Source organism: Armigeres subalbatus, chromosome 2 (assembly GCF_024139115.2).
Source record: "Armigeres subalbatus isolate Guangzhou_Male chromosome 2, GZ_Asu_2, whole genome shotgun sequence".
In the NCBI taxonomy this organism is placed as follows: Eukaryota; Metazoa; Arthropoda; class Insecta; order Diptera; family Culicidae; genus Armigeres; species Armigeres subalbatus.
The window spans coordinates 194215228-194235109 of NC_085140.1; the positions used below are offsets into that span (position 1 = coordinate 194215228).

At 39.1% G+C, this 19882-nt stretch overlaps 2 protein-coding genes across 3 annotated transcripts; one reads left to right on the forward strand and one right to left on the reverse strand.

The window, feature by feature from the left end:
• The first annotated feature begins 486 nt into the window (after positions 1–486).
• On the forward strand, positions 487–14041 carry LOC134211448 (NF-X1-type zinc finger protein NFXL1). Its single transcript, XM_062688313.1, has 7 exons — positions 487–497; positions 2676–2797; positions 2858–3752; positions 3817–4472; positions 4532–4811; positions 4872–5327; positions 13568–14041. Exons 2-7 carry the CDS (start codon positions 2676–2678, stop codon positions 13979–13981), a joined length of 2823 nt encoding a protein of 940 aa, XP_062544297.1. The 5' UTR covers positions 487–497; the 3' UTR covers positions 13982–14041.
• On the reverse strand, positions 13941–18132 carry LOC134211450 (uncharacterized). Of its 2 annotated transcripts, none has more exons than XM_062688315.1 (5): positions 17971–18132; positions 17616–17901; positions 16940–17444; positions 14267–14554; positions 13941–14204 (listed from the first exon to the last, which is right to left on the reverse strand). In XM_062688315.1, exons 1-5 carry the CDS (start codon positions 18028–18030, stop codon positions 14042–14044), a joined length of 1302 nt encoding a protein of 433 aa, XP_062544299.1. In that variant the 5' UTR covers positions 18031–18132; the 3' UTR covers positions 13941–14041. The 2 variants fall into 2 exon arrangements, with proteins under 2 accessions (XP_062544299.1, XP_062544300.1); XM_062688316.1 differs by having other exon boundaries at positions 17616–17917; positions 17971–18094.
• Positions 18133–19882: the final 1750 nt, after the last annotated feature.

Below are 19882 nucleotides of genomic sequence, written 5' to 3' on the forward strand. Positions count from 1 at the left end.
ATGAGGCCCTTGATGTTGACCGCTTGATCACTATTTGTTTGAGTATTGTAGAAGCTAGTGGAATCTCCAAATTTTGTATAGATTTTCCTTTTCCCTTTCTATTTACCGTCAGCCTGTCAATAAATAATCAAACAAATATAAAATTGTGTTTAGAGTTTCTTGGAGCCGACATTCAATATCTGATAGCAGTATATGTTGACAACGGGTGAACGATGTTGAAATGAGAAGTGTTACGTCTGTTTGTCTGTGGCATTACTATTCCAAGCTCCAAGACACGATGTCTGTTCCGTTGGTTCACAAGCACATCCGTAAAATTAGTGCGTCGTAAATGCCAAATTGTGACGCGGCATTGAACAAAAATAGTCAACATGTGATACCACCACGACATGATATGTCTTTGGTTGCCATATCAGTGCTAATGGCGTAAGCCCACCCATCGCGGCAATATCACATATCCGAGGGGAGGAATCTTTCATTATATGTTAATACATAATAGTGTAATAAAAAATTGCAATAATTTGATGCCATTTATAGCGCTCGGAAATGTTGTCTGTGATTCTATTCGAGTGTACAGCCTAGGGATCCTATAATGAGAGATATGCGAAAGCGGCCATTGTAAGCCAATCGAGCATTGAGAACTGTCAAAACGTGAGCCAAATGAACATTGTTATTGTTGCAGATTGAGACAAGGTTGAGAGGTATTGAGATAGATTTTAAGAAAAGTTTCATCAAATGAACAATTTGTTTTACTTTCGCGAGTAGAAGTAATCTAGTTTATGTATCGTGTTTCGCCTATTTGTATTGCACTTTTATTTTAGTGATAATGCTTATTCAAACACTGTTAGTGGACAGACAAACACATTCCAAATTGTTATCTAATACAAAGTCATATACAAGCTTCAACATTTTGCGCTGCGGCAAGTGCTGCAAGCGTTTGCTAACAAAAGTAACCGCGTTGCTAAATCGTCCGGAAAAGTATTTGCATATCTCTCATTATAGGATCCCTAGTACAGCTCCAAACGCAATTCAGCGGAACGGCGACGAAAATGGAAAATTTGACAGAAAATATATGGGCTAACTGTCAAATCTGCACGGCGTGTGTATGGGGGACCTTTATGACAAAAAAATGAGCATCACCAAAACTTTCACTACGTGAAAATATAGCTCTTAAGGCTACCTTACACCTCGGGAAAATTTTCCGCCGGATTTTGGTCCCCGTGCATTTTAAATGGGGCCGGGATTTTGATTTTCCGTGCCCAAATCCCGAAAACATCGCATATGCAAAAATACATGGGGAAAAAATCCGCGGATCAAATTCCCGAGGTGCTTTAAGCTTTCATTTCGTGACTATTTGAAAAAAATCTACCGAGGGGTCTCGAACAACTTTTTTTTTCTCCCTGAAACGGATCTTTGTAGTTGGAAGATCAACGATTATTATTTATCGCGTTCCATTTAAAATAAGATTCCTGGATTTTTTTATTCCAATAATCGTATATAAACTCAGGGGTACCGAAATTACCAAGTTATAGTCTAAATTAATAGTTTGTTGGAGCTCAAGCGTCAAAGTGCATGACGAAGCCGAACTCGATATATTTATGTTATCCCCTGCAAACAGCTAAGAAAGGCTTGGATGGAGATTATGCTCTGCATCGTCATCTTATGCACATATACACCCAATTCTTTCCCAAATATATACCAAAATTGAAACTTTGGTGGTAAATTTGATGGTAAAAAAATGGTAACTTGGCTTAGAAACCTCGCAGATAATAACTGTGGAAGTGCTGATTGAACACTCAACTGTGAGGCGGCAATGTCTTAGTGGGGAATGTAATGCCAAAACGAAGAAGGAGAAGTAATGTAGATACCAGAGTGTAAAATAATCGAATTTTTTTGGTGAACACCATCTTTCTTCACTTGTCAGCTCACTTCCAGACACATTCATAGTCGGCTCTGGACTGTCAATAATCAGTTGAATATTAGTCATTGAATATTTATGCACATTTTACAAATTGATAAATTATCTGAAATCTGAACACGTTTCAAACGAGTAAAGTGATGTATCACATAGAACTGAATCCGATTTTCATCCGCGAGGCACTTTCAACGGTAAACATCAACATAAACAATGCTAATTATGTATTTTTCTGCACATAGTAAGCACACTCAGTGACAGTCGAATGAATGAGTTTGTAGAGTAGTCATCTGACTATGTCATTCTATGTTTTGAATATTCATGCGATGTTTGTCAAAATTCGGACCGAAGTTGCTTCATGAAGATGAATATTTCATGCTCTGGTAGATACACATAATTCACTTTTTACACTTTTTTTTTCTGTCGTATTTTTGATTGTGTAACTTCAATTTATCACTAAAAACTATCCAACATGCTCATAGAAATCCTTAATACCTCATTCAAATAGAAATCAAATTTCAATTGATATACGGTAAACAGATGAGCGCAAAAATGATTCATGCTAAGTGCACAATAAAGGCAAAAATGGAAGTAAATATCTAGCTTTTAGTTTAAAATAAAATCTCTTCTGATTTCAACAAAAAGTGACATGGGTATTAAAAAAACTTATATATATTGTTCTACTGAACACGCCGTGATCTGCCGTTTCCGTCGCCGTTCCGCTGTATAGCGTGGTGGCTTGAATACTGGTTCATAAATCCAGATGTTTCATATTTGTGGGGAAACTGTTCACACCGCACCACGTCAGTGGAATTTGGGCTTGGAAGATCTACAAACGTCAAACGTGGAACACGAAAGCTTTTCAATATTTGCAGACGATCGAAGGTAACAAACGATTATTTTAGGACTAATCAAATATTATTGAAATAAAAATATATATTGCAGATTTACGATACTGAACAGGTCACCCAACATGTCTCACCGCAATCGTCATCATAACAAAAACAATGCACAATTGGCAAATCCGTGGCATAAGAATAGCGCCGGTAGCGATGAATCCAGCAACAAACAATCTCGAGTGGGCCCAGCTGTCGCTAGTAAGAAAGCGTCTCAAGTGGATTCAACCTTCGTGAAGCAGTCTGCGGAAAAGTTCCAGCAGGCTCATCAGAAGCATGTTGAGTCAGCCAAAAAGTACACACAGCAGTATGAATCAAGTGATGAGGAAGATGAGGCTGGCCCATCGCAGGATATTCTTGGAAATGTGTTGAAGAACTATGCTGGTGCAGGGATGGACATTGGAAGAACGCAGGAATATCTTCAGAATTTACTTGAATCTCGTTCAGCTGTATGCCTGATTTGTATTGGGACAGTAAAGCGAGCGGATTCGATATGGTCCTGCCAGAGCTGCTTCACCTTTTTCCATTTATTGTGCATTCAGCGATGGGCGAACGACAGTATTTCGTTGAAACGTATAAGTCATGAACAGCAGGAAGGATATTACAACAATATGGGGGAATATGTTCCGAAGCCTGCACTTTCGATACACTGGGATTGTCCCAAGTGTCGTAAAGAGTATGAACCAGTCGATATACCGAGACACTATGATTGCTTCTGTGGGAAAGAACAGAATCCGCAAAACCATCTGTGGTTGATTCCCCATTCCTGTGGTGAAACATGTAAAAAGCGGCTTGTTCCCAATTGTGGCCACAGCTGCGTATTATTGTGCCATCCTGGTCCGTGTCCGCCGTGCCCACAAACCATATCCGTAGCGTGCAAATGTGGTCAGTCGGCTATGAAAACAATTCGCTGCTCGCAAAGATCCTGGACCTGCCTCAAAACGGTAATTCCCATTTGAAATACTTATTACTAAATACTAATTAATGTTATTTTCTTCATTAAAACAGTGCAAACAAAAACGTAATTGTGGCATTCACGAGTGTGGTGAAATTTGTCACTCGTCAAATGAATGCCCACCTTGTAAAAGTCGTAGCAAGCAAAAGTGTCTCTGTGGAGCTAAAACCAAGGAAGTCAACTGCTTCGAATCTCGTTGGCAATGCGGCAAGGTGTGCGACAAAATGTATCCTTGTGGTTTGCATCAATGTGAGCAGGGATGCCACGAAGGTGAATGTGGCGAATGTCCAATGGGATTGCCGAGGACTTGCCCATGCGGCAAAACTAACTCCGTTGCGGCTTGTTCGGAGGACATTGGCACTTGTGGAGACACATGTCAAAAGTTTCTGGACTGTGGGAATCATAGATGTAGCGAGCGGTGTCACCTCGGGAACTGTGGGCAATGCATGGAACTGGTCAGAAAGCCCTGTCGATGTGGAAACATGACAAAAGAGGTGGCTTGTTACAAACAGCTAGGTTGTGAAACAAAATGTAAGAACATTAGAAGCTGTAATAAACATCCTTGCAATAAGAAATGTTGTGACGGACAATGTCCTCCTTGCGACAAATTGTGCGGAAAAACACTGCCATGTGGAAAGCATAAGTGCACTTCATTGTGTCACCAAGGCCCTTGTTATCCGTGTAATCAGAAAGCTACGATTAAATGCAGGTAATGCGTTGAGAAATAGAAAACCACCAGTTATTTATCGAAACAATATCATTTTTTAGATGTACCGGAACTACGTTAGAAGTTCCATGCGGACGCGAGAAGAAAGCCGGATCAATCAAATGTCGTTTACCATGTCGAATTGCATCAAAATGTCATCATGTTAATCCTCATAACTGCCATCAAGGAGATTGTCCATCTTGCCAGAAAGTATGTGGACTGAAAAACGAAACAACCAATTGTGAGCATCCTTGTGAAGCCAAGTGTCACGATGCCGTCAAAGTTGTAACCAAGGATAAAAACTTCAAACCAGTCGGGCCGTGGGATACTCCAATGGAGATTGTAAGTTGATTTAATTTTCTTATTTGAATACGTTTTCTTCTAATTATTTGTGCAATTCAGGTTGAAATAAAAAAATTGCCACACCCACAATGTGAAGTCAAAGTCCTTGTAACGTGTATTGGAGGTCACGAAACGTCACTTTGGCCATGCTACAATTCTAAACCAACATCTTGTGGTAGAGAATGTGGAAGAGCACTTAAATGTGGAGTTCACACATGTCCTAAACAATGCCACGTAGTCAAAGATCTCACCTCTACCGAGGAGGAACCGAAGTGTCAGTCATGTAGAGCGGGATGTGTCATCGCAAGACCAAACGGATGCATCCATCCGTGTAAAAGACCCTGTCATCCACCGCCCTGCAATCCTTGTCAGGCGCCTACGAAAGCCACATGTCATTGCGGTTTGATGCAAATTTTCTACAAATGCCACGAATTCTATTGTGACGACAAGACCGAAGATGAATTGAAACAGTGCAGAGAACAAATGCTCAGCTGTGACCAGAAGTGTATTAAGAACGTAAGTACTATGAATTATTACCTATTAGTTAAACATAAATAAATTATCATTTCCATGTTACATATTACGTTAAAATTAAACCAATACAGTATTATCTATTTTTTGGAATCAATTGAAAATTTAAAAAATCATTTTTTTGTTAAATATCTTGGCTGTGCATATGCACAGCATATGTTTCGAAATGGACAAATTGATATGAAATTTGCGAAAAAGGATCCACGTGTCTTGGAGGGACTCGAACCCTCAACCTCCTACTCTCTAGATAGGCGTGATAACCCCTACACAACAAGACCACTTAAAGGTCACGTTTGCGGAAAAGCCATCAGAATCCGAGTACCAACCTCCACCGCGGTTAGCTCTCTTTTTTGCAAATTGAATATCTTTCGGATGCTTGATTTGTCCAATCTCCACATTTGCTTTACTATTGTATATCCACAGCCAAGCGAGTGCACATTGTTTATTAAACGAGACGATCGCACTCCATGCCCCCAGTAACTGTCTGGGCGGGACGGTATAGAATGCGAATTCAATCGCACTCTGCTGTGCCAAAGGCTTGCTTGGCTAAAGCATTTGATGAGTTTGATTGCCTTTTACGTAAGCGGTCGCGTGTACTCAGACGACTAATGACGGTGAAAGACCGACACTTGATTACAATTAATTGCATATTATTCGACAACTCGACCGTACGGTACTCGGATTCTGATGGATTTTCCGCAAACGTGACCTTTAAGTGGTCTTGTTGTGTAGGGGTTATCACGCCTATCTAGAGATTAGGAGGTTGAGGGTTCGAGTCCCTCCAAGACACGTGGATTCTTTTTCGCAAATTTCATATCAATTTGTCCATTTCGAAACATATGCTGTGCATATGCACAGCCAAGATATTTAACAAAAAATGGTTTTCGTACGGTAGAGTTGCCGAATAATATGCAATTAATTAAAAAATCAGTCAAATTAAAAAAAAGGTTACTCATTCAAATCGAGAAACTTTTCAATTTACCAACCTGGATACCTGACAACAGCGTCGATACAACTATGGTAGGTCTCGGCAGTGTTGGTAAAATCACTCACAAATATCAATCATCGACACAAACTCGTTTGCGAATTTGAAGGACTTACTGCATCTCTGCTATTTTTCCCCCCAATAGTATTAAGTATCATCCTTAGGGTGCTCATCTTGCCCCGTCTTATCTTATTTATTTATTTATTTGTCGATTATTATCCAACATTTTCATTTCAAGAGGTACATTTGCGTACAGCCTTTGGCCTGTGCGCACAGTTCAACTAAATTCAATGTTTTAAGCTCAATTCCTTAACATGTCCGTTTTACCCACACATTATGTCCATTTTACACTCACACTTTTAAATCGGGATTTCTCCAGCCTGATTTCAATGTTTATAAAAATTACAGAACATGGGCGTAGCCAGGATTTTGATTAGGAGGGGGGGGGCAATTTTTTTAAGTCTTCTGAATCGTAGTTTTATAGTAGTTTAAAAAAAACACATGAATATTAGTGCTTGGTACTTTTTCCTTCTAAGCTCCAAACACTTTGAAACCAAATCCACAACCAACAGTAAAGGCTGAATCACAAGAGCGCGTTGCGCGTCAGCGTTTTGTACTAAAACGTAATGCCAATAAACGTGACGCATTCACGCCCAGATTCTTCAGGAATGCCTCCAGCAATTTTCTTCGGCAATGTCTTCAGGAATTCCACCATCAGTTTCGCCAGGAATTGACCAAAAATTCCACCATTATTTACTCCAAGAAATCCTCCACGAATTCCTTTATAAGTTCTGCAGGGAATCCTTCAGATAATTCTTTCGTGCTGTTTCTCATAAAAAGAATGTGAAAAATTGTACCTTGAAATTCCTAAGAATATTCCGTGGAAATTCCGCAGAATTGCCAATAAACATTCCTGAGAATTTCGCGAAAAATCTTCGAACTTCCTGTGTACATTCCATATTTTTTTCCGTGAAAGTTTCGAATAATTTCTTGGGAAAATTTCAAAGAATTTCACCAGGAATTCCACTGAAAATTTATACAGAAATATACCGAAAATAAAATCAACAATTGGATTTTTGGAGGAATTGCTAGATTAATTCCTAAAGAAATCCTGAAAGAATTCCGGTGGAAACTTCAAGATTTCCACTGGACATCCTCCAGAAGTTTCTTCGAAAATTCCTCCGGGAGTTCCTCCGGGAATTCTTCCAGGAGTTCAACCGGCAGATCCTCCAAGAATTCCTCCAGGATTACCTCCGAGAATTATTCCGGTAGTTCTATCGGCAGTTCCTACGGGGGCTCTCTGAAAATTCTGCCGGGAATTTCTCCAGAATTTCCTCCGGGAATTATACAGAAATTCCTCCAGAAGCTCCTCAAGGAATTCTCCGGGAGGTCCTCTGATGATGATGATGGTCCTGCTACATACCCCTACAAAGGCTTCAGCTAGACGAGAGTTGTCTATAAGATGAATTCTCCAAGATTTTTTCCGAGAAGTCTTCTGGTAGAACTTCTAGGTGAATTTATTGAAGAACTACAGAAAAATTTTCCGGAGGAAATCCTGGAGGAATTCTCGTAAGAACTTGTGGATGAACTTCTGTAAGAATGCTAAGAGAAACTTCTGGAAGAATTCTTAACCCTTAAAGGCGCAAGGCAATTTTTTTTAGAAATCGTCGAAAGTATTTTTAGCGTGAACTACCATTAAAATTATGGACATTAAACGTATTTTCGGTTTGTTGTTTTAAAACAACATTGCGCATTAAAGGGTTAAATGACCTCCCGGAGAAGCTCCCAGAGAAATTTTTCAAGGAACTTCTGAAGGAATTTGTAGATAAATTCCCAAAGAAAGCCTAAATGAATTCCTGAAAGAAAGTCTGAATGAATTTCCGGAGGAACTACTAGTGGAACTCCCGGAGAAATTTGAGGAACAGCCGATGGAATACCCGGAGTTGAATTTCTAGAGGAACTTACGAAATCCCATTTTCCTTGAAATTCATGCCAAATATCCTCAAAGAATATCTTGTGAAGTTCCTGGAGGGATTACTAGAGGAACTTTTGGAAAAACTCCTCTGGAAGCTCCCGAAGGAACTCCCACAAGCACTTCCAGATGAATTCTCACAAGGTAGTACTGAAATAATTATTGGAGAAGTTCATGAAAGAATTTCTGGAGAAATATTTGAAGGAATTTCCGGAAAAATACCAGAAGGAATTAATGCAGAAGTTCCCAGACGAAATCATGAAAGTATTCCCAGATGAATTGCTGTTCTTTGTTTGTTCTGAATAAATTCCTGGAAAAATTCTTGGAATTTCCGAATGAAATTCTGGAGTAAATTCCGAGTAAAGTCCGCAAAGAATTCTAGGACAATTTCGCGGAAAAAATCCGGGGAAATAGTTGGACGAATTCCTGGAGAAATTCCTAAAGATATTTCTAGAGGAATTCTTGAAGGATATTCTGAAATAATTGCGGAAAGAATTCCAGAATGTAATTCTAGAGGATTTCGCTATTGAATTTATAGAGGTATTCCCGGAAAAATTCCTGGAAGTTATCCCGGAGGAATTTAAGGAAGAGTTCCTGGAGGAATGCCCGAATCAGTTTCTAGAAGAATTTCCGAAGACATTTTTTTATAGATTATCAGATGAAATTATGGAGCGAAATCGCAGGATTACCATCATAATTTACTGAAGAAACTTCTAGTGGAATTTTGGGAGGAAATTCCGTATGTATTCTTGGAGGAACTCTAGAATGCATTCCTGAAGAAAATGCCGGAGATTTTCCTGGAAGAATAGCCGAAGAAATGTCTAGAAATAAAACTTGAAGGGAAGAAAAGAAATCTTCAAGAAACTTCCTCATGAATTTCCTAAAAAAAATTAGTTGGGGGTTTCTAGATAAGGAGAAATTACAATTACAGGAGAAGGATTTTCAAACGATTTTCAGAGGAATTTGTGGATAACTTTCCGGAGGAATTAAGAAGTTCCCAGGGGAGCTTCTAGAAGGATTTCTAGGAGAATTCTTGTTTTAAACTTTCATATCCAGCTTTTTATTATGGCAATAGATCAACTATGGTATCATTTTTGACGTTTGCTGTGTACAGATTTTATGGCGCTGATCTAGTAGCCTTCAGGTAGCCATAGATGCGTTAAAAACAATTTGCTCTTGTCAAAAATTTGCAGGTGCCAAACAAGGTTTGTTGCATATCCTATCAATTCGCTAAATTTTCTTCTATTTCAGGATAACAAAGTTTTTCTTCTTAATGACGAGCTCTTTTAAGTGTATGATGGATTGGGAAAACCTCAATAAAACATAATGGATGAAAACTAATTAAGTAAACTTAATCAAACGAACAATGCAGAATTCACCTATCTAGAAGCACTTAATAATAATGCCCTAGTATTCTTGCTTTCGTCCTAGATTTCTGGTTTCCTGAATGTTAGTATATAAACCCAAATCTCAGAACCAAAAGAATTTTCTAGGATCGGTTCGCATATAGTAGTTTGTGCAACTAGTTGCAAAAAGATGATTTTTTCAGCACGAGTTGTACGTTTATCCAACGAGGCTCGCCGAGTTGGATAAATACTACGAGTGCTGAAAAAATCGAGTTTTGCAACGAGTTGCACACGCTATTTTTTGCAATGACGAAAAATGAGCTTTGTTATGATAAATCTGTACCAAAATAGTAAAGACCGATTTACTTCACATGATAATTCTTGCCAATAAATAATGTTGCTGCAGATAACAATCAGATTCTATGTTATCATGCCGCATCGCATAGCTCTACAAGCCTTGAAGCGATAGATGAACTCGTCTTTGGAAAATTCTGATGTTATGTCCATCAAACTATTTCATTTATTACGCGACGCAGAGAATACACTATTTGAACACTAACCCAAGCTAATTCAGCAAAATGTAGTCATGTAACTACTGTTCCGATGTTGGATTTTCATTATAGCACCCAAATGAGTGCTATAATGGATATTATGCAACCCATTTGAGTTGCATAATGTTCATTAAAGCACCCATTTTGTTGGTATGGAAAAGTAGGCCGTTTTATCACTCAAAGACGAACTGTAAACCAGGTATTATGATCAGGAATTGCAAAAAATATATTTCCTACGTTCGGTTATGGCGGCTAGGAACCAATCGTTGCCTATACCAAGGTCAAACTACATTATCAGGCTATCTAGCGTTCCACGTTTCTCAACTAGGTCCAATCTTTATGCACAAGATTGACCTTGTTAGTCAAATATTGACACTACACCCGGAAAATGACAAGATAAAATAATCGAAGAATCGTATATCTCATTAGTTTAACGGCTCCCAGGCCCTATTTTGAATCGTTTTTAAATTCCAAACGAAGTTCTAATTTCAATCAGCCACACAGTACCATCTCTGTTCATATCAATAACACAAGAGGAAAATGTTTTCTACTGATTAGAAAAAAGGCAAACAACGGGTGAAAAAACTAGTTTAGAGAAACATCATATAAATAAAAGCTTCGGACGTCCTACGAAACAACAATTACAATCAAAAGCACAACCCGTTTTTCGATTTATTTAAACATGAAAAAACAACAAATTAGTATTCAATGATTATGAATATTAGGATGCAACGTTTTTGTTGGCTCACTTAATAAGAGTATGGACATGTACAATATCTGTATTATATGTATTCAGTCATCAAAGAATAGCTGTTCGGAGATAAGCTTGATCCCCACTGGATACTTTAAACATTTGATCTTGTTGTGTGCTATTATCGCCAATCATCGTAGCCGTCAACGGATATCGATGGTCATCACTGAAGACATGTGAGGGAGATCTAATTCCCTCGATTCGATGTTCTGCTAGACGATCGCTGGGTTCTCTATCGCACGACCAGATTGCATGCTTCGACTGACCACGACTCAGTTTCAATCTGCCGCCAATGACAGTAACTGTTGTAACTCTTGTTAACTAAGATACGAATGACTTTATGAAAGTGCTCCTATTTCTCGAGGTTTATAGACGTCAGCAAAAGGAAATTCCGTCGCTCAGCAGATAACATCACAACCGTGAAATTTTGGTCCTCCAGTTATGTGCAGTCTAAGGATGTTGAAGACCCCACACCGTCAATGGCGATGCGATGGTAGTACTTGACTGATGGGCTAAGAAATTAAAGGTCTAACAGAGGATTCTTTTAATTTTGGTAATTTGAAACCAAAGACTAGCACAGAAAAAATTGATACGGAATAGGATTGCTTGAAAATTCAAAACATGTATAAAGTGAAGAAATGACATATGCAATGTTTTTAACAGATCCATGGCTACCTCAATCACTCCATAAAATCTGTACACAGCATATGTCAAAAATTAGAGAACACAGTTGATTTATAGCTAACGTAAAAAGCTGGATAGTATGGATCCTGGATACCCTTGAAAGTTTTTTGGGAATCTTTTGAATTTCAAAAACCTATTTCTGAATATGATTGGATTGTAAAGTGCACATGTCTAAGCGAATTCTTTTTCTTACCCGTTTAATCATTCCACCATTTAGGGGGGGCGACGGCACCCCCTGCCCTCCCTCTGGCTACTCCCTTGTCACAGAACATGATTATTTTCCACTGAATTGTCTTCAAGCTATCGTCCATGATTGCATAATTGTCCCATGTTTGCTGGGATTCCCTATACACCCAATATTTTTTTACACGGTTGGTATTCTTTAATTTCCCGGTTAACCTGACCTTTCGCAGCTTTTAAAATACCACCTGAATTTTCTTTATTTTTTTTGTATTTTTTTTCATAGGTTAACTCATAGTTTCATTAACGCTAAAGGTCCTAATCGACTAAAACTACACTGGGTGTATACATGGGACAATTATACGTTCACCGGTAGTAAACTCTTACCATTGGAGTGATTTAAATTTTGACTTTTTTGACCCCCGATGCTTAAACGATTGCATTTGCCATTTTAATAATCATCCTAAATTTTGATGAAAATTACTATGAAAACAGTAACTTTTATGCAAAACTGTTCCCCAATGCTTTCCATCAAACCATCAAAGCATATAAGTACATCGGCAACATAGAAAATTTTACCAGGAACCAGGTCGCCTTTATTGCGAAACGATATGATGCTTGCAAGAGAAGTTATTAAGGGAACATTGAATCGTGAGAAATTTAATTTAACACGTAGGGGAATGTGGGGCAAGATGTCCATATGGACATTAATTTAGACATTAATTTGCATTATATCAGCAAATTTAGTACCTCACGGAACAGTATTTCGCCTAACGGTCGATTTTCACAGTAATTTTCATACAAACTTCTAATGACGTGTGCACAATCAAATTACATCCAAATTTGTTAAAAACTTAGGAGGATTATTAAAATGGCAAATGCAATCGTTTAAGCATCGGGGGAGCAAAAAAGTCAAAATTTGAATCACTCTAGTATCCATATTACCCCCAGCCCCCCTAACATTTTTACCTTATGGATTTACCCATGGTTCACCTTATGAATTTTAAGCCTTACGTGATTCAGCCTTATGCCGGAGTCCCCACTACGGATACCTCTATCGCTACCCGCAAGGCCGCAACCATGTACTTTGTCTTGGTAAAACTAATGGTTAAGCATATTGTCGCCGACTCACTCTTCATTGGGACAAAACCCTCCACTACTGTGATCGATTCCAACGAGGACGATGTCGTCCGCAAACCCCAGTAGCATATGCAACCGTGTGATGATAGTGCCGTACTTCTGCACGCCAGATATTCTAGTCGACCCCTCAAGTGCAATACTGAACAACAAAATCGAAAGTGCATTACCCTGCTTTAATTCATCCAATGCCACAAACGAGCTTGACACTTCGTCTGCCATATTAACTGTTTTTCAGCTCATTTAGAGCCGTCTTAATTTCATCCAACGTGGGTGGTTCCACAGCTTGACCGTTATCGATTATGTCCATCTTGCTCCGTAATATACTCTCGTTAAGTCTATAGTGGCAGCCACGTGGAAGGAGCACTTCGAGAATGTAGTCAATTTTAATAACTTACATGTTATCTATTCTCTCCTTCTTATTGGCATTACATCCCCCACTGGGACATAGCTGCCTCGCAGCTGCCCAGACATGTCGAGAAAATTTCGAACTCGACATGTTTGCTTATGTTGTTGGTGTCAATTTTGATTTTCTATGTGTTCTAAAAAAGGAAAACATGAAAATAAGTGGACGTCTTTTACCATTATGTGATCAATTAATAATCTTTCTCGTTTGCAGTTTCCCTGTGGTCATCGCTGCAATTCTACGTGTCACTCCGGCGAATGTCCCAATCCAGAATCGTGCAACAAAAAGGTGAAAATTACTTGCGAATGTCGTACCCGAAAAATGGAAGTAAACTGCAATGCTGCGCGAATGAAAACTAAATCGTTGGAGTGTGACGAGCACTGCGAAATGGTCAAACAGACTAGATTGCGCGAGCGCACCGACAAAGAGAAACTTCAGCGCGAACAGGAAGAAGCGGAAAATCAGCGTGCGCTGGAGGAGTACGAGAAGAAGTTCGGACCAAAAAAGTACAGGGAACGGAGACGAACCCAGGTGGAGGAATCCAAAGATACGAATTACTTAGTGTATGGTGTTGTAGCCGGTGCAATTGTTGTGCTGGGTGTAATTGTTTATTTTATTTTCGCCTAAGAGGAAATTATTGTCATTTAATTCAAAAACTGGTCTAAGCTACATGTAAGTTAAGCGTGATCATTTGGTTTTTTTGTTTTCCTTTGCCGAATGTCCTTTTTTGTCTTTACGAACCAGATCATACACATCGAAACGAATATCATAGTCGAAGTGTATGGTACGGAAAACCATTGCCGCGACGAAACTGATCAGCGATATCACCAAAAAATATTCCGCTCGATTTCTGTGAAATTGAAAGAAATTATAATTTGGTCAAATTCAGATTGCTTAGCAATCAAAACTTACTCGAATGGTGTCCCACAGATCGTATACCAATAAGCACCTTGTTTGGGCTGCCGTTCTAAGCAATGGAAGTCAAAGTATTTTTCATCGTAATCATTCGCGCAAAGATATGTTCGTTTCTCCAACATCTTCAGAACGGTGTGAACGGGAGTTTTAGCATCGCAATCACCAATTGGTTCATGCAGGCCAGCTGCAACCACGTTCTCTGGATTCAAGAAGACAATCATTGCGAAAAACACAGAGTAGTGAATTACCAAATGAAGCATCAAGGCACGGCCCATTGCGTCCAAGCTGAAAGAATGTCAGATAATCTTTTAGTGATCAAGTTAGACGAATATGGATTATAATAAAAATGTTTTCTTATTATGCATTAGGTATTAAAATTAAATTTCAATCACAACAACCAGGGATTGAATTCAAAAGAGAATGAAAAAATCTCTCACACAACACCTCTGTATAGATTTACGATATGTAGCATACCGTAGGCTATGAGACCCATAGTATTATATACCAATCGACTCAGCTCGACGAAATCTGAGCTTATTCTACGAGTGGAGAAAGAAAATTCTACAGAAACTGCTGCGATGCACTCAATTGACCGCAAATAGACATCAATTGAAGGAAAAAGTAAAATCTAAAATCAGTGTAAGTGCAAATTTGACCTCTCTTATATGTTATCTCATTTATATAATGCGCGAGAAAAGCCCCACCAAGATGAATACAGCACTAGGTGTTCCAATCTGCCACATTCACGATTCAGCCATCTTGGATTTTAGTATGGGAGAGCCAGCGGGTGCGTTGTCGTTTTGCACAGAAAATGAATTTTTCATCCCCACTTTCTTCTCTTCCATAAACTTGGCAGACTGGAGCACCTAGTAGTGTATTCATCTTGGGCACCACCAACGCTAGGTGGATTAATTTGGTTTTTTTTTGGTGAAAGTTGCGATAAAAAATGTTAAAAGACAAAAAAAAATACAGCCAAAAAGACTTTTTTTTTCATTTTCAAAAGAGGGGTTGGTAACGGAAGGGTTATTAATTATTTCTTGGTCAATGGCAAATAGATGGTAAAAGGATTTGCTCATATACCGCCGCGTGCGGGAAATGTCTACTTATTCTAAGCTGTAATGACTGCGATCTATCTTTCGTAAAAATCTTCTGAATTTCCATGTTTTTTTAACGTTAATCAAAGAAGTATTCGGTTTCATTTTTTTTCATTTTCATTTTGCAGCGTTTGGTGAGGCAATGAGAGCGCAAGTCAATCCAAAGCCGATAATAGAGAGGGTAATGGCAGAAGAGTCCGTGCAGACCACTTAAACGCCATGGGGTAGGATAAGGATGGGGTGAAGTGAGGTTCGGATTTGGAATCGACTCGACACTAATGCAAAATGTAATTGAATGCAAACTAGTCAATGTTCAAAGGCTAAAATGATAATTTCAAGATTTCCAGTACAACGTTTTTATAGTTATTAAAAGCAATGTTTAAAATGCAATGTCTTCTTTTTTGCCTTAGAAGCATCTGATGTGGTTTGAAGGCCACTTAGTCATATAGTACAATTATAAGTTATTTAATGTGTTAGTTTTTTGTGGCCACATTGAAAATATAAAAAAAATATTGCGAATTAGTGTTCTATTTTTAACTTTTATTTATGCAGAATGAAAATTAATTGACTTTGTTTGCTCTGAGTGTAGGTTATGCGTTCGTCAAATCACTTTGTTTACCTAAGTCATTGTTTCGTCAATGTTTTTAAGCTGTGTCGACACTACAAACTCAATGTAAGTTGTATAATGTAAAAGTGGAAACTGGTAAAGAACTTAGTTTGTTTCATTATATTTTTTTTGTCAAGGTTGCCTATAGCTTTAAACTGTTCTAACAAGTAGCTTTATCGTTGATTAATTACGGTGATTATCTATCAAGTTCTAATTAAGGTCAGGTATAGGATTCACTTTTCGGTGGCAAGCTAAAGCTTCATCACGCCTATTGCCTATCTGTTTGTAAAAATTGTCGAGAATGAAGCCGTTATAAGATTGATTATATACCATCATTATAATGTGTGGTATTTTTTATTATTGCTCTTCGAAGTGAATCCAGCAGTCGATTCCCTACGAATATCTTGAATACTTTGTTTTTCAATAAATACCTAGCTAGCTAAATGTAAGCGTGGCTACGACTCAGCGTCACAGGGAACGCATCAGAAAAGTATTGCCGAAAAGAAGAGAACTCACATCATTATCACTGATGAAAAGGCCTCTGCCTGACTGCACTACCATTCAAGGCTCCAAGACACGATGTCCGTTGGATCACATGCAAATGCCGTAAATTAGTGCGTCAATGCCAGATACGTAACGCGGTACCAAACAAAAATAGTCAACATGTGATACCACCACGACAGGATATGTCTTTGGTTGCCATCTCAGTGCTAATGGCGTAAGCCGACCCACCGCGGCAAGGTAACATATCCGAGGGGAAGGTAATCAAAGAAGTATTCGGTTTGCACATTAATTGAGCAATCTCACGTCACCTGCGCAGAATGTTTATGAATAACTTCAATTTCAGCCATGCTCCCGTGACCCTATAACAGAATGTGGATTGAAGGAGGAACTGGGACTGAAAATCCCATCGCAAATCTGTGGTTAGGTTTGTAAAAACCGAATGCGTCTGCAACAATTAATGCTTACCTCTCCGGTAGTCTTCGATTACTTTTCCGATCAAACTTCCAAAGTATTGTCAGAAATACGAAGAGCAGTGTAACGGCTGTCACCTCTCCTGGTACGTTGTAAAAATCGTGGAACGGATGATACAGCGGAATGAACAATAATGCCCCGCCAGGAAATGATAGCAGCGCAGCCACTGCTACAGCGGCCAACTCGGCTTTCACCGATCCGGCCTGCCAGCGGTCCAACTTTCTACGGTCGATCCATTTGCGCACATTGTGAAAGAAGTAGGAGAACGCAAAAGCGAAGGTGGCATGGAAATAGTACGAGTTCCATGGGACCCAATAGTGCCGATCGGCGATGTTCGGATCAGTGTCGTGCCACGTCCAGTGTACAAATTTTACGCTAACGATGTCGTACGGTAAATCGATAAGCACTACCAGTAGGCCTGCTGCTATATGCTCCGACCAACGACATTTCAAGTGCAGTTTCGATACGGCCCAGTGCGCCTGGTAGTAAAATACGGGATCTGTTTGAAGGGTGACAATCATTAGCATTCACTCAGATAAGATAAACTTCTTGTGATCGCATAACAGTGCCACCTTTGTTGAATTTCTTACTTTATATGAAACCCAATAGGACTGATATGCGATCTGAAGTAAAACCCCAATCCATAATCTGCACAGCTGACTGTACTTACATAGAAAGATAATATACAGCGGTAATCTATGACCGAAGAAATCAATCGGCGTTTTAGAGTGCCAAAAATTATCAATACTAGGCACATTGTATGTAATTAACTCGACAAACATTCCATGGCAAAGCGCACCGAGAAACAGATACGGCCATCGTCCTCCTCGTTTGAATGCGTGAACTATGCAAAGTAAAGCGCCCAACAAGAATGAAGCCTGACACCAGATGTAGCTCGGTTGAGCTCGGTATAGCTCGAATGGGTCCTGTACGTTTATGAACCACGATGGGAAGTCCTGGAAGATGCACACCCTACAATCATTGTCATTACTGGTATTGTAATTTAGAAAACAATATTTCCTTACAGTATCCACCTGTTCGCGGGTTCTCTCGATGCCGTACGTACTCAGGTTATGCCGATTCATTTCACTCAAGAACCTTCACTTGTTGACTTGAAAACATCAACTGAATTGTGTGATTTTTGGCTAGGCTTCGAGAAGCACAAAATGAATTTAGGAGAGCGTTTAGTGAACGGATGTACCTACATAAATACACATAAATTAAATGAACAGGTGATGCGTGTGGTGTGTGTTTGCAATTTTAATACTTGATAATATGAATATAGGCAGTGTTGTTTGATTAAATGGTATTAATATAGAGACTTATACAAAGGTATTTGTTTTGAAAAAAAATCAGGATATCAACCTGATAGCTAGGAGATTGCAATTTTTAGATTTCTAATACCTACTTATTGTTTATTTCCATTACATGAGACCATCGAGTCATATCAATATCGAGATGAGAAATATAAAATCTTTGGGAAGTAATCTGAATGGATCATCACTGTAACTCAGAAAATATGTTTACATGGAAAAATATTAACATATATTAACATGGCAATATTTGTTTCGTAGAGTGTTAACCAGAGGTGTCGTTTAAACATTGTGTTTCACATATGGTCGGGTTTCTGCAAAATTACACCAAACGCCTTTTGACTGATTTTTACCCCTTAACCTTCTGTCTGTGCTCAAAAAAACTTACGTTGTCTGTGCTCTGGGGTCAAATTGACCCCAAATTGAAATTGTTACTTTTTTAATGTTAGGCCAATTTTGGATTTCTTGGTCTGTTTCGAAAGATAATTTAATCATCTTTCAGGTCGTTACCGAAGATTGACTATAGGTGGGCGGGTACATCGCGGGGAGGGGTTTTAGTGAACAAGGGTACAAAAACAGTGATTTTTCATGATTATTTTACTTATATCCGAAAATCCTACCCATTTTGAACTGCAACTTTTTTAAAAAAGCTATGCAGGAAGGCATGTGCTTTGGCATGAGGCGTTGATAAGTTTAGAACTCGGCCGCCAGGTGGTGGTATAATTGATTTCATTATTTTATACTACTCAAGATATTCCGATATATAGAATTCTCCTCGGTGTAAATATTTTTCATGCATATTTTCAAGATTTTTCAACCGAATTTGCACCTAGGAGACAGATCTCGGCGAGTTTTACCAAACTACCAAAAAATAGGAGAATCGGTTGAAAACTAAAAAAATGGCAGCCACTCAAAGTGGCCTGGGGTCATATTGACCCCAGAGCACAGACAAAAGGTTAATCGAACCCCCACTGGCTCGCAAATATGCTTAGACGGCTAAGGGCCGATGCCCTCGTCGCGTGTTTTCAACGCCACGTGCACGCAGCGTTAAATAACGCAGGTTTGCATCGGCGCGGCGACGCAGCGTTAACGTTTTTTTCCCGATGCACACCTGCGTGTTCACTCCGCGTCGAAAAGACTTTACGTGGGCATCGAGCCTAACACCGTCAACCGCATGGTACGAAGCACATTTTGTTTTGATACTTTACGAAAAAACTCAGATTAATCCACCTAGCGTTGGTGGTGCCTTTCTCGCATTTAGCTAAGACACCAACCTTATATGGGGCTTATATGGTCCGATGTACCATTTTCTTCAATGACCGATCGTTATGAAATTCAATAGTGATCAACAAGGCTTTGTCCCCTGTCGAATGAAACTTGTTGCCAGAAAATCGGTTAAGGATTACTATACGAAAAGTTGTCTAATGTTTTTAAAACCTTTTGTGCACACACATACACACATACATACACACGGACAGACAGACATGTGCTCAGTTCGTCGAGCTGAGTCGATTGGTACAGCAACAGTTCGCTAACTGGGTGCTTTTTAACTGGACTGCTTTTTAACTGGGCGTTCGCTAACTGGGCCAAAGCCCAGTTAAAAAGCGGTTATCCGTCAAAAAAC